Below are 15,909 nucleotides of genomic sequence, written 5' to 3' on the forward strand. Positions count from 1 at the left end.
CTGTGCTTTAAAATGACTTCCTGTCTTTATCATGGCAGACTCAACATTGGACCATAAATAAATAATGGAGCGACGTCTAGACACACATACTCCATTTGAGTTTGCAGCTTGCACATACGCAAGGAGAGAATATGATAAGTAGTAAAACCACAGAAAAATTATGCAAAGAGCCCTTCTGTGGGGAGGCATTATGTTGGACAGGCCTAAGGAAGTTCATACCTTCGTTGGTAGTCATAGAAACACTGTTAACAGCCATAGCAGAGAGATAAGATATTAGGTCATATATGCAACTTTAAGGAGATGCCGCTCAACCAGAATTCCTTCTCAATGGTGATACAGCCCAACCACTTCCAGCCATTCTGGTAGATGACCTTATCACTTTCAGTGATGTCTCTGGACTGGCGAAGGAGGCATCTGGATCTAAGACCCATTTGACATATCTGAAATGCATTTACAAGACAAACAGTAAGTTGTCAATATCTGTCAAGGGTTTGCCTTACTATTAGAAGCTCTTCTTCAGCAATGGCATCTCCATAATAAGCATACCACATAACTGTCAAGCATTTGTGGTGACTAAAATTAACCTTATTTCTTATCATAGTGGAAAAATTTTATCAGCTTTCTTAATTTATCTTTGAGTACGTATCTTTAATTTGAGAACTTATGTATTTTGGTCACTGTCAAATATCAAATAGCTTTCCATTAAGGTTTACCATTTCCTGTTATAACCTTACGTCCACCTACTTAGCTGAGTGGTAATATGCTTGCCTCCCATACAGCAGGCCTGTGTTTGATTCCCAGATGGGGTTGGAGATTTTCTCTGCTCGTGGACTGTTTGTTGAGTTGTCCTCATCGTCATTTCATCCTCATCACTGGCAAGCAAGTCGCCCAATGTGGTGTCAACCGAAATAAGAGTTGCACTCGGTGGCCAGATACGAATGGGGCCTCCTGGCCAACAATGCCATACGATCATTTCATTTTTCACTGTGTGTTTAAGAACTGATGAACTGATAACTAAGTACAAATCAGATCACATCCTTCTATAGAGTCTTATCAACATATAAAGAGAAAGTCAAGAATCCTCATAGTTATAGCATATACAGCACTGAAAATACTCATATGAGTGTCTGAAATTGCCCATCCCACTTTTTGAAGTCAAAACTGATATTCCTGATCAGGAAGACGTCTCATTTGATTCGTGGTGACCAAATAAACAAAAATATTATAATGGCATATGATATTTATTGCCATCTGACTTAATTTGACTTAAACACTAGAAGCGAACACTCCATCACAGATCTGCATGTTTGTCACTGGTCATCCAAAATATAAAAACAAGGAACTGGATGAACAAAATGGATCATCAAAACAGAAGAATGAGCACAGTACACTACTTCTACAGTTTTGTTGTACAAGCTTCACAGTACATACTGCCACTCACCAGAATAAAAGTTTCACTTTTCTCAGCAAATAATGAGATGAAAAAGCAAACCATATTTTTTCTTCTTTAGTTAAGCTTGAGGATGTCAAATAAAGAAACAAGAGAAACAGTAATATCACACTGAGAGTGTGAAATAAAGAAACAGGAGAATAATGAATGAATTATTTATTTAAATAACATAAATGGTCACCTTATACAAATTATTGTATTGTATTTCATGGACATATTCCACAAATGTAAATGATATAATCTTTAGTATGAACGTTTACACAGCTAAAAAAATAGCCCACTCAGTGTTTAAAATAACTGTAGATCATATGCCCAAAAGGTAAATTTAATTCCAAGGATATAAAAGTATCAAAAACACTGTAAAATATTAACAAACCTCAAAAAAATAATCAAAAATTCAGTACCATGTCCAAAAACATTACTTACTCGAAATTACAATAATTTTGCAGTTTAACTCAAGTTAGTACCTAACTAACATTGGTATACAAAGTATGTGATTCAAAGTTGTACATCAAATTTATATATAATTATTTGTAATTGAAGTTTTCAACTGCTCTGATCGACAATAGTCTTCTCTAGGTCAAGATCCTTCAGAAAAGAATCAAAATCAATAACAGAAACCGCTGGCTCGAGTTTGGCATACACAAAACTCAGGTCTCTCTGCAAGATAAAACATTTTTAGTTAGACAGTTCCTGCACCTGGCAAATATAGATTAATAATGTTGAGGAATGAAAGGACTGATGGGAGTGACTAAAGCAAATTACTGTAGCATAACAGTTAATTCCTAGATAAGTTTTGACAATAATTAATAGCCTAGTAGAACATACATTGATGAACACCACTGTTTCCATTAGTGCATTACTAGCTCCAATCTTAATTTTATTATCAGTACTCCAATCTGATTAACTATTCAGAGTTATTCTTTCTTCTCCTTGTTTATATTTATATAGCTATATTAGCAGCAGCTTCAGGCATAGTTTATTTTCTTTTCCCCCTTATTAGATCCTAGTTGGACCACAGTTTTATGCACCAGATATCAAACATTTCAAACGTCAGTTTAGTTGAAGTTTTTTGTTATTCTGCTTCCTATTACATCATTAATCAAAATAATACATTGTGTACCGTTCCTCAGGCCAGTCTTACAGCAGGAATACTATGGTAGTAAAAATACTTTTCATGATGTAAGTGCCCTCTAAAGATTTCCATGAAATTGTATGGTAATTCCTACTGTATAAATGAACTACTCACATGGAGAACAAGATAAGCAACATTTGTTTGAATTTCAGAAAGATTAAGAGATCTGATGGTTTACTTCGAATCAAAAGCACTACCTTCATATCCAGCTTAAAACAACATTATTCCTCTATGTGCCCAGCCATGCATGTTCATTTTTATGCATGTCCAGTCATGCTTTCTGAGAAAAAAATTCAGAATGTGTCTAATGAATGGCTACCTTGTGAGTTATCAGAACGAAGTAGCTCATTCATATGATCCAGTTTTACAACATAAAAGACACACAGAAGTACCTACAAGTTTAAAGAACATATTTATCACTATCAAAGTGTGTCTCTTCTGATCATTTAAGGTTGTAGCTCCAGACCTCTCAGTCTCAATTAATATAGTGCAACTCTGTCACTGCCACTGATCATACCTAGCTCTCAACATTATTGTGACTTGGTATTTCAACAGAATGATATCTATCCAGATGTTGCTCATAATGGTCACAATATCTTCCATATTTTAAAGATATTTTTTACACATGCACTCAACTGAAAATGCGTGGATGCTGTCTGTATCACGCGTGCATTGACAAACTAATATGAGCAATGCAGACTCAAGGCAGTCTCTGTTCTAGAATTCTCAAGACAGTCTCTGCTATAGAATTATTTCAACAGCCTCTTACAGTGACACAACTGTGTGAAAAGGTATTTACAACCGATGATGACTATTCATTGGTCTTCATTTTTATGTCTTATTTTTGTATAGGTCTCAAATATACAACATACATGCTACATACTTTATCACTTACTACATCACACTACATTTAGTTACTGAACTATATTATTTCCAATACTCTTCTTACCCTATAGTCATCTGGTAAACAAGGAGCCGCTTTCTCCTTCTTTGTGTTCAGAAAATCACCCAGTTCTAGATAAGAAATGTGACCACGTTCATTATGCTCCATCCTGTAACCAGTGAAACAATGAAATGAACCAAAGAAATGTAAGTGAAGTACTAATATGAAGTTAAAGTTATATGTTTTTTTAAATTAATGAAATAAGTTTACCTTTCTATTCTGGAATATTACTGTGGGTCTTGTACTCAAATTTGGCATGAATTTGTGAACAAAAAAGAAAAACAGAACTAATGTCTTGCTTTATAGTTAATAATGTTCAAACTAGCATAAGAGGATCAATATCTCCAATAAATTTCGTTCTCACTGTTATTTTCAGTATTCACATGTGTCTAGATCTATCACCATGTTGTTGTTAACTATACAGAGTGTTTCAGTAGGGAAAATATTTATGTTAAAAGATGATAATTTGGAGCACTCCACAGCAAAAATTACACAAACACAAGAGTCATTCACAGTAATCACCATGAATTTCATAGATAGTTGCTTTCTTCTGTTAATTCTGGATTAATAATTTTAATTCAGTGCAGTACACATTATAGTCATCTGTCAGTGCCTGAATAAAACCTATCTGAGCCGCTGGATAAGTCATGGTAATGTTGATGAAAGACCACCAACATTGTTTAAGTTTTCTCCACTGGACTTTTTTTATGGGTTTAGCCTTAGATCAAATAACAGGCAAAAGATACAGAGACAGAAGGAGCCATCCTCCCGAATTGTAAGTACTTACAAATATGTTAAAGTAGTTGACAGACATTGGTTCCAGTTGGTAACATAACATCTGTTTCATAATATATGGACTGATTCGAGGTTATCTTATTCATAAGGGAAAATCGGGAATAATACTCAGCGAGTTGGGACCTGTTAAATTATTGTCACTTGTACCATTCATGCTTCTAATAGTTTCAAGTACCTTTAGGTACTTGAGAAACCATCAGTTTTACTACATTTGCTTGTATGATCTTCTACAGTTGATTGTACCTACGGCACCAGTACCAATTTCTTAAATTGTATTCTATGATACATAATGAAAGTTTGGTAGTTATTGTTTCACTGCCACATGTGATCAACAACCAAAAACTACTGTCATGTGTCATATACAATCTTTCTAAACACACACCAAGCACAGGTTTGTAGGTTTGACTCATAGAAGCTATTCCTTATGCACAGTTAACAGTTGGGATACCATACAAGATGTAACAGTGTAAAATACTTTCAACTCATTCTCAGGCATTTGCCATTAACCTTCTACGAGTTCCGAAAATTTCAACATGTTCTGTGAATCAGTAACTAGTTATTATTATTACTGTTTATTTTTAAGATAAAGAACTTATTGTCCAAAGTTCTGGTCTGATTTATGCCTTTTAATGTAATCCAACCACCTAAGATAACTTAGATTTCAATCCTACTCATATCATTATCATTATAACCAGAAAACCAGACCCCCTTAGTCAGGTAAAATTTAATGATTACAAATTATTGTCTTGGATTGACAGACATTCATTAATAAAGAATACAGGAATTTCATAATTATGCTGCTGTTAAGAATATTTATTAATGGGAAGTTAAATACAGTTTATATCTCTATTTACACAGTGAACTCATTCACAGCACGGAATTGACTGACTTTATTGTACGAACATGTAGCTACACTCACTGGTGAGAGCACTTTCGACACAGGCGGTACTATCGATATAAGTGTACCACATTCAATCAATAACTACACCGTTATTTCGCTTTCTGAACTCACTATTGAGAAAGTGCAAATTGTTAATCTTTACTCCCCGCAATTACTCTGTTTATTGCTTTGTATCGAATCGTTTTTCGTATGATTGAAGAAAGATTCAGTTAATTTTCATCTGCTTTCGTTGATACCCATGCTTGCAATAAATCGATGCAAATCCCGTGCGTCCTCACGACACAGTTTCAATCTGCTGCTGGCCTGACATCTGTTGGCTTACGAAAGAAAATTCAGTGGCTAGCTGCTACGCTCTGTAACGAACATTTCACTTCAGAACACTGACTCGCAACAGAGAAACATTCTTCGCATCTTCTCTTGTAAAAACGATTCAAACAAAGCGTCAGGCGGAAAAACGATCTAAATGGTCAACACAGTGGCTCCTTACGCCACTGCTGTTTTCATACATTAAGTTACTTTGCGAGTAGCGAGCCAACGTCGAAGACTGGTGAAATTATTTGTGGGTGGGCATGGAGACATACAAATACCTATTGTCGCTTGTACTCGTCACATCGTACGACAATATTTTTACATGAGAGAAGTAATTCAGGTCATGAACGACTTACACAGCCATTACGATTGCTATAAACAGGAAGACGTGATAAAGATTAATAATTCAGACTGCAGTGTCCAAGCAAGTACTGAGCAAAATGATGTATAACATATGCAAAGCTATATACATATTTCATGAAATAAAGTAACTAAATTTTTATTATATCATTTGTGAAAGGTTCGAGGTGCTTTTAATATTTTTCGATGTACTTGTTAGCAAGTATTTCTATGCTTGCTGCGGAGGATGGCCACGCAAACAAATTTGTTATTTTTAGATGTATTTGGAAGTTCATATATTATTGTAATAAATTATTGTAGTGGTCAGTGAGATATCTTATACTTTGTTTCTGAGTAGCTGGATATTTTCAATTCCCTGAGTTAAATGCACTAACAACCTGTTAATGGCTTTTAGAATTTTAAGCAGCTGCCTTCTCATCTCGATCGTTATATTCCTCGCTCTTAAATTTAAGCAAAAATATAAGGCTTCTATATAATTCAATAAATTTTGCAATAAACTATATAGAGCACTGAAACATACAACCACTTTATATTTCAGTGTGCATGCACAGACGAGAAGCACTAGATTGAATAAACAGCTTACTCAGACACACGTCGGGCACCAGATTTGCGCCGATTTCCGATCTACACGCTACGACCTGTCTACGCACATGATGTGCGCTATTGTAGTATGTGGACCATCCTTAAGAACGAGTGAAATATCTATGTGCAGAGTGTGGTCAGTTTTCTTAAATATGTAGACAAGAAACTCTGTTCAACATTTTAGGAGATAACTTAATTGGAAAAGAATAAATTGAGAGTGCTCGGGAAGTTTTCAACCAAGGGAATAATTTCTCGCTTCATACAGTGACTTTTGATTCTACATTAATTAAAAACATCTTTATATGTTGTGGAATGCCAATTCCTAATCGTAGATGTGAATGAGTTGTATTCATCTTCGGACTGTTAGATTAGTTACTGCCGAGATTTTCAGAATAAGGCTGGGTACTTTGAGCTTTCTCTCACCTTTCCAACACAGCCGCTAGCACGTCCTTGTCCAGAGGGACGCAGCTTGCTCGACACGTGAGGTAAACTTTATCTTTGGGCAGAAAACCAGTCCGTTCTACATCCAGGTGGCGAAATGTTTCCATCATTCTGTCAAGTGCACAGAAGAGATACCGACGAAGTTCCGTATGGACTATGGACCTGTAAAAAATGAAGACTGTTAGGATAATTCAGAAAGTCTTCTCGTTTGCTCCATTACTGTAACGAAAAAATTCTACGTTTCATTAAAAATAAAAATGTTTTACTCATGACGCAGAGCACTTTGACAGATGCTGGCTTTCTCCAAATAGGACGATAAAGACCACTCTCACGTTCAACATTACATACAGGGTGTTTCTAGAGGAATGTTCAATATCCACGAATGTGACAGAAACGATCAGTTGAAGCCAAAAACTTAATACGGACATATGCCCTATTCCGAATGGTTTCCAAGATCGACCACATGTAATGTACACTGTTATTTATTTTCTGTATTGTTCAATACGTTGTCTGGTTGACACATGTGCACTAGTGCAAAAGTTGCAAACATTACAACATGCATTTTACAAAGTATCCTGCAATGTGCTGAAAACTCTGGCAAACATCCTACGATTATGAATTCGACATGTCGGAAAGGGCCGACGGTAGTCTTCGCCAGCAGCAGGAGCACCACAAGCGCAAAAGCCGTAAACATACACCGTATCAGCACGTTCTTCGTTTGTGTAGATGTGTGACATTTTTAGTTAGCGCGTGTATAAACACAGTTAACCGATGCTTCTCTCCGTTACACTCTCAGTCCCTAGCACTACTACATTCACAACGCACCACGTACAATTACACGTTCAACGGACTAGTTTAATGGCAGTAACACATCCCGAGCAAAGAAACTGAAAGCAACGAGGCAGATTGATACACAATGAAAGGTTTAAGAGGTTGGCCGGAAAAGACACATATGTGCGCACCACTGGCCCAAAAACAAATGTACCTACATTAAATGCGTTCTGTCTCGGAAACCATTCGGATTAGCCATATGTCCATATGAAGTTTTTTGCTTAAGAGCGTTTCTGTCATATCCATGAATACCGACCATTACTTTTGGGTCACTGTGTATAATGAAAACTGTGTTTCTGGTGATGTTAGAACGCTTTTAGGAATAAATAAAGGGCTTTCAAGAATTGATCCATCCCTTAGCAAGGCTAAGATCATATTACAGCAGTCTACCAGCTTTCCCGTAGATAGATTTACTAGTTTCGGCCGTTTTATGGATATAGTATTGATCACGTTTTCCCACTACTACCGGAACTGTATCGTCGTTATAAAAGGTGGCGAATGATAGTGGGAAGTACCGTGAGTCATCCAGCAGGAGTCTAACTGTTCTGCATACCATTGTCGAAGGAATACCTAATTACTTGTGGGACTCATAGGATGGTGCAAGTCTTGGGTTAAGATAGAAGTCAGCTCCACAGAAATAAGATCAGAATAGCTGCAATGGAACATAATATCGTCCAATTACAAAATCCATTCCAATGACGTCATTATGCAAGACCAGGCGGTCAGTCCTTATTCTGTGTTGTGCTTTTCTTCAAGAGATCATGAAACCACGATTTTCCATAATGCATTGGTGACAATGGGTTTCAGTAGGTTTGGGTTCCCTGAAATTCTGTGAAGATTGCATACTTCACTTTATAGGGAAGTAATTTTGTTGCTGACAGAATGGTGATTTAAATGAAATGATCTGACTTAGTTATTAACAGTCTAATTAAAAGATCAGCTGAGAATATATAGTTCAGATCCTATAGACGTACAGATTGCGCTGAAAGTCGTTATAAATTGCAATCTACATACACTGATGTGACCAAAGTCATCGTGTCGGACTCCTTTAGCCCGGCATAGTACAGTAACTCGATGCGGCATGGAGTCAACAAGTCGTTGGAAGTTCGCTTCAGAAATATTGAACTATGCTGCCTCTATATCCATAATTGCGAAAGTGTAGTCGGTGCAGGATGATGTACACGAACAAACTTCTCAATTATGTCGCATAAATGTCGCTAGGGTTCGAGTGTGTCGCATTCCCCACGAAGCCATGGACCCAAGCTGCGAACAAGGTACAACTGAAATCAGGACCCATTTGTGTTCTCCCTTCGTCTAAGGCCCAGCCGATATGGTCACGAGCCTAGGAGCGGCGCTGCAGGCGATGTCACGCTGTTAGCAAAGGCACTCGCATCGGCCGTCTGCTGCCATAGCCCATTTACGCCAAATTCCGTCGCACTGTCCTAAAAGATACGTTAGTCATACGTCCCACATTGATTTCTGTGGTTATGTCAAGCAGTGTTGCTTGTCCCTTAGCACCGGAAGTCTACGCAAACGGCACTGTTCTCGTCGTTAAGTGAAAGCCGTCGGCCGCTGCGTTGTCCGTGGCGAGATATAACGCCTGAAAATTGCTGTCTCTTGACACTATGAATTTCGGAATATTGAATTCCCTAATGATTTCAGAAATGGAATGTCCCATGCGTCAACCTCCAAATACCATTCCGCATTCAAATGGTTCAAATGGCTCTGAGCACTATTGGACTTAACTTCTGAGGTCATTAGTCCCCTAGAACTAAGAACTACTCAAACCTAACTAACCTAAGGACATCACACACATCCATGCCCGAGGCAGGATTCGAACCTGCGACCGTAGCAGTCACGCGGTTCCAGACTGTAGCGCCTAGAACCGCTCGGCCACCCCAGCCGGCCATTCCGTGATCAAACTCTGTTAACTCCCCTCGTGCGGCCATAATCACGTTAGATATATTTTCACATGAATCACCTGGGTATAAATGACAGCTCCGCTGTGTGCTGCCCTTTCATACCTTGTATAAGCGATACAACCGCGATTTGTGTATGTACATATCGCTATCCCATGAATTTTGTTACCTCAGTGTAAAAACGGTTCGTGTAAAGTTGAATGGATATCAATGACACAACTTGATTTGATTTATTTATTTAATATTGTTTTACTTATTGTGGCATGATTAGAGCCATCAAGCTTTCTCTTACAGCTAACAAGGCTTCTACATATTTTACATTGCATCCATTGTCTTACATCTGGCATATAGAATTCAGCATTTAGAAATAACTGTCATATAAATATTGGAAACAGTAGTAGCTGTAGCAGAGAAAAACACAGTTTATATTCGTTCATGAAAATTAGAACAACACGAACAAATTACAGGAAAGTCTATGACTGGTGACCTCATCTATGAGAGCTGACAGAAATAGACATGAGAGGTGGCGTGGGAGAGGGAGAGAAGAAGGAATGTGATAAAACATGATTAATGAGAATATGGGAAAAGAAAGTAGCGTGAATGAAAATTTAAAATATGAAGAAGCGTAACTGGGAGAATATGGGAGCATTTGTTTTACTGTTTGGCAGAGGGTAAACCACCCATTTTTGGGGAAACTTTATGAGACTGAGGAAAGGATGTTTTTCAGTTTTTTTCTTAAATGCAACAGGACATCAGATTGTGAGCACATAGCAGGGAAGTTTATTGCACAAGGGGACGGTAGCAACAGAGGAGGAATATGCGAGTGTTTTTGTTTCACATGTGGGCAAAACTAGGGTACTAGATAAGTGAGATCTCATGTTCCGATTGTAACGAGATGAAATGCATGATATAGTTCAAGCGTGATGTGCATCCGCACTGAAGTGATCCTCGGCCACCTTTGCCTTAATCATATTCTTGTTCTTTCGGACATGTCACCACATATATAATTATGGCGAGGACTCCCAAAGTCAGAAAGAAAAGACACTGCTCATATAATTATGGCGAGGACAGCCAATGATTAGTGCGAATGCATACCGGGAATCGCAAAATGTCGCGAGTAATGAGGATAATGGGCAATGGGCACATCATCAGTAATGTGTGGGTAAGTTGAGAATTTGGGTCTGACAGGAGTGTTAGAGTACATGCAGTTGCAAAGAGCACTGTGACCTGATCTCAGAGAAGTCTGCGTATCTACCTAGCAAGCAGAAGACCCGGGTTCAAATCCCAGTCCAGCACAAATTTTCAAGCTCCTCCATTGGTTAAATTAATTCCCACTGGCTGCTAATGTCATTAATTTCTTTGTGTTTTACTTCATAGTGGCTACAGGATCAAAATGGTGTCTGTTCTTCTGGACATACCCAAAGCACAGACACCCCACATACCAATTGTCATAGATGCTGAGGGCGGGTGCAGTAAGAAAACATCTGTTCACGTGGCAACACCTCATAAGTACCGTCATGGCAGCGCCTCCTGGAAATTTAACAAATTTTTACTATCGTGGTGAGTAATTTTTAATATATTTTTATAAAATTTTCCCAAGTCCTAATTGTGTATTAAAAACAAAGGATCTCAATCTTGAAGCTGATACAACAGAAGGTGAAATGCAGTTGATTGTGGTTTTTTTTTATCTTAGAACGGTCTCCTTTCTTCTTTGCACAAACTGTCATTTGACGAAGCAATTCCGGTAACTCTGGATATCACTTTAAACTTCATCTGGGACATATCTGAAGGAACGAACGTCTCTACTTCATAAACTCATGATTTAATGTCCTCCATAATTATAGCAGCAGTTTCACCGATTCCGTTGGTTCCTCTTTTCAGTCTTTGCTTCTGGACTTGTACTACAAGTCAATAGGATGGACTACCCTGTGTTGCGAAAACATATCGCGATTTCCTTGTGCTGATCTATTGTCCCAACGAATAACAGATCTTTATATAACTTATAGAACAGCCGATTTTGTATCGTCTCGGTCTTTGGGAAGTATGCATTTATAATCCTTCAGAACGTGTTGGAGTGTGCACTGTCCTTCATCTTCATTTGATTCCAAATGCTCACATATGAAGTTCACCCAGGCAGACATCTCATCATCTTTTGGTCGTCCACCACTGCTGTGAATTGCAGCATCAGATTTGAAAGACCTAATCGCACAATTACTATGGTATTTACCTTCAGCTACAAGAAGATCTTCAGTATGCCCTACTCAGCATTTTACTTGAGTTCCCCAGTCATTATTCCGTTCTGTCACCATTTCCAGTGTCGATTTTGAGAATGTCTTTCTAACGGTCACGAACAATATTAAACAAAAAATCTGTTTCATCACCTTGTTTTTCACTAAATCCTGATATACGCCTACCCCACAAATAAGCAGATTGTTTTAAGCTCAACATTTTACACTGACGATCGATAAATGTGGGACTCGTTTTTCACTGTATCCGTTCTAGCATTGGTCCTTCCAATAAGATTTCTTGCACTTTTCATGAACAACAGAATGTTTCCTATCCTTTCTTGTCTTAATCATCTCAACAAACGTTTGTATGCCTTGTTTCTTCACCATATCAGATCTGCCCCATCCAAAGCACTTTCTGTTATGGCATAACGTCAGCGCTGGCATGCCAGTCGGGAACGACAGGAAAGAGAAGGCTGTTAGAAGTAGTCAGCCAATCGCATGCTGACCGATCTCCCTTCCAGGATGACAACGTAACAGCAGTGGCCCCTAGGTGAGAGGACATCAGCGCCGCCCCCGATTGGTGGAGCCCACTTTGAGAGCAGCATCAATGTTAGGCACTTCGATAGTAGTTCCGGAAAGACTTTTGTCAGTTAGAGATCATCAGTCACTGCAACGACTGATTATTTCGTATGTCGCCCTTAGCCTGCGACGCAACTGTGTAATTGCCAAAGTTAAACATTGTATTTGATTAATTGTAATAAATCTCATGAATACGAGTTGTTTGATTGTTTGTGCAGTGAACCGAGTAGGTAGGTTTCCTAGACACAACACTTTCACTACAAATAAGACATTCAGACGTCACACTGACTTCCTCTGACAAACGTAACTAAATGGTCACTTGACAGCTGACGCCATCTCCACTGACAGATTAAACACAGCCCAGTAAAAGACCCGGCAGAAAGCACAGTTTTCGACAGAGGGACAACAAAATACAGAGAATTATTATATTGGCAACTAAATGATACAGCAAGAGTGAATACTGGGAGAAACCACTGACTGGAAAGTAAAAAAATTGATTGTCTTTTACCGAATGATGTCCAGAAAACTGATAAATAGTGATATTTACAAACCAACAAGGTTTTACGACACTCTCTTTGACTTTCTGAAAACATTTTACTGCTACACAACTTTCTTTCTAGAAGTTTTTTCGTCAAATTGGCGAACTCTCAGAAACGGCATTTTTATGGCGACGAAACAAGTGTTTATCGAAAGTTGGTTAGATTAGATTAGATTAGATTAATACTAGTTCCATGGATCATGAATACGATATTTCGTAATGATGTGGAACGAGTCAAATTTTCCAATACATGACATAATTAAGTTAATTTAACAACGTACTTAAGTGAATATAACAACTTTTTATTTTTTGTGTCTTTTTAATTTTTATATTTTTTATTCTTTTTTTATAATTTTTTGTTTGTTTTTTCTTTTTTTTCTTAATTTATATCTAAAAATTCCTCTATGGAGTAGAAGGAGTTGTGATTCAGAAATTCTTTTAATTTCTTCTTAAATACTTGTTGGTTATCTGTCAGACTTTTGATACTATTTGGTAAGTGACCAAAGACTTTAGTGGCAATATAATTCACTCCTTTCTGTGCCAAAGTTAGATTTAATCTTGAATAGTGAAGATCATCCTCTCTCCTAGTATTGTAGTTATGCATACTGCTATTACTTTTGAATTGGGTTTGGTTGTTAATAACAAATTTCATAAGAGAGTATATATACTGAGAAGCTACTGTGTATATCCCTAGATCCTTAAATAAATGTCTGCAGGATGATCTTGGGTGGACTCCAGCTATTATTCTGATTACACGCTTTTGTACAATAAATACTTTATTCCTCAGTGATGAATTACCCCAAAATATGATGCCATATGAAAGCAATGAGTGAAAATAGGCATAGTAAGCTAATTTACTAAGATGTTTACCATCAAAATTTGCAATGACCCTTATTGCATAAGTAGCTGAACTCAAACGTTTCAGCAGATCATCAATGTGTTTCTTCCAATTTAATCTCTCATCAATGGACACACCTAAAAATTTGGAATATTCTACCTCAGCTATATGCTTCTGATTAAGGTCTATATTTATTAATGGCATCATACCATTCACTGTACAGAACTGTATGTACTGTGTCTTATCAAAATTCAGTGAGAGTCCGTTTACAAGGAACCACTTAGTAATTTTCTGAAAGACAGTATTGACAATTTCATCAGTTAATTCTTGTTTGTCAGGTGTGATTACTATACTTGTATCATCAGCAAAGAGAACTAACTTTGCCTCTTCATGAATATAGAATGGTCAGTCATTAATATGTATTAAGAACAACAAAGGACCCAAGACTGACCCTTGTGGAACCCCATTCTTGATAGTTCCCCAATTTGAGGGATGTGCTGATCTTGTTATATTCACTTAAGTACGTTGTTAAATTAACTTAATTATGTCATGTATTGGAAAATTTGACTCGTTCCACATCATTACGAAATATCGTATTCATGATCCATGGAACTAGTATTAATCTAATCTAATCTAATCTAACCAACTTTCGATAAACACTTGTTTCGTCGCCATAAAAATGCCGTTTCTGAGAGTTCGCCAATTTGACGAAAAAACTTCTAGAAAGAAAGTTGTGTAGCAGTAAAATGTTTTCAGAAAGTCAAAGAGAGTGTCGTAAAACCTTGTTGGTTTGTAAATATCACTATTTATCAGTTTTCTGGACATCATTCGGTAAAAGACAATCAATTTTTTTACTTTCCAGTCAGTGGTTTCTCCCAGTATTCACTCTTGCTGTATCATTTAGTTGCCAATATAATAATTCTCTGTATTTTGTTGTCCCTCTGTCGAAAACTGTGCTTTCTGCCGGGTCTTTTACTGGGCTGTGTTTAATCTGTCAGTGGAGATGGCGTCAGCTGTCAAGTGACCATTTAGTTACGTTTGTCAGAGGAAGTCAGTGTGACGTCTGAATGTCTTATTTGTAGTGAAAGTGTTGTGTCTAGGAAACCTACCTACTCGGTTCACTGCACAAACAATCAAACAACTCGTATTCATGAGATTTATTACAATTAATCAAATACAATGTTTAACTTTGGCAATTACACAGTTGCGTCGCAGGCTAAGGGCGACATACGAAATAATCAGTCGTTGCAGTGACTGATGATCTCTAACTGACAAAAGTCTTTCCGGAACTACTATCGAAGTGCCTAACATTGATGCTGCTCTCAAAGTGGGCTCCACCAATCGGGGGCGGCGCTGATGTCCTCTCACCTAGGGGCCACTGCTGTTACGTTGTCATCCTGGAAGGGAGATCGGTCAGCATGCGATTGGCTGACTACTTCTAACAGCCTTCTCTTTCCTGTCGTTCCCGACTGGCATGCCAGCGCTGACGTTATGCCATAACAGAAAGTGCTTTGGATGGGGCAGATCTGATATGGTGAAGAAACAAGGCATACAAACGTTTGTTGAGATGATTAAGACAAGAAAGGATAGGAAACATTCTGTTGTTCATGAAAAGTGCAAGAAATCTTATTGGAAGGACCAATGCTAGAACGGATACAGTGAAAAACGAGTCCCACATTTATCGATCGTCAGTGTAAAATGTTGAGCTTAAAACAATCTGCTTATTTGTGGGGTAGGCGTATATCAGGATTTAGTGAAAAACAAGGTGATGAAACAGATTTTTTGTTTAATATTGTTCGTGACCGTTAGAAAGACATTCTCAAAATCGACACTGGAAATGGTGACAGAACGGAATAATGACTGGGGAACTCAAGTAAAATGCTGAGTAGGGCACACTGAAGATCTTCTTGTAGCTGAAGGTAAATACCATAGTAATTGTGCGATTAGGTCTTTCAAATCTGATGCTGCAATTCACAGCAGTGGTGGACGACCAAAAGATGATGAGATGTCTGCCTGGGTGAACTTCATATGTGAGCATTTGGAATCAAATGAAGATGAAG

At 37.8% G+C, this 15,909-nt stretch overlaps 1 protein-coding gene across 1 annotated transcript in view; it reads right to left on the reverse strand.

Annotated features, from left to right (window-relative positions):
- Window positions 1–1,996: 1,996 nt before the first annotated feature.
- Window positions 1,997–15,909, reverse strand: part of LOC126159831 (EF-hand domain-containing family member C2-like) — a 256,876-nt gene continuing 242,963 nt past the window's right edge. Inside the window, exons 12-14 of the mRNA XM_049916645.1 lie at window positions 6,899–7,078; window positions 3,535–3,637; window positions 1,997–2,110 (exon numbers count right to left, since the gene is read on the reverse strand). Coding sequence (XP_049772602.1) covers window positions 1,997–2,110; window positions 3,535–3,637; window positions 6,899–7,078 — 397 coding nt within the window. The remainder of the gene's footprint in view (window positions 2,111–3,534; window positions 3,638–6,898; window positions 7,079–15,909) is intronic.

Source organism: Schistocerca cancellata, chromosome 2 (assembly GCF_023864275.1).
Source record: "Schistocerca cancellata isolate TAMUIC-IGC-003103 chromosome 2, iqSchCanc2.1, whole genome shotgun sequence".
In the NCBI taxonomy this organism is placed as follows: domain Eukaryota; kingdom Metazoa; phylum Arthropoda; class Insecta; order Orthoptera; family Acrididae; genus Schistocerca; species Schistocerca cancellata.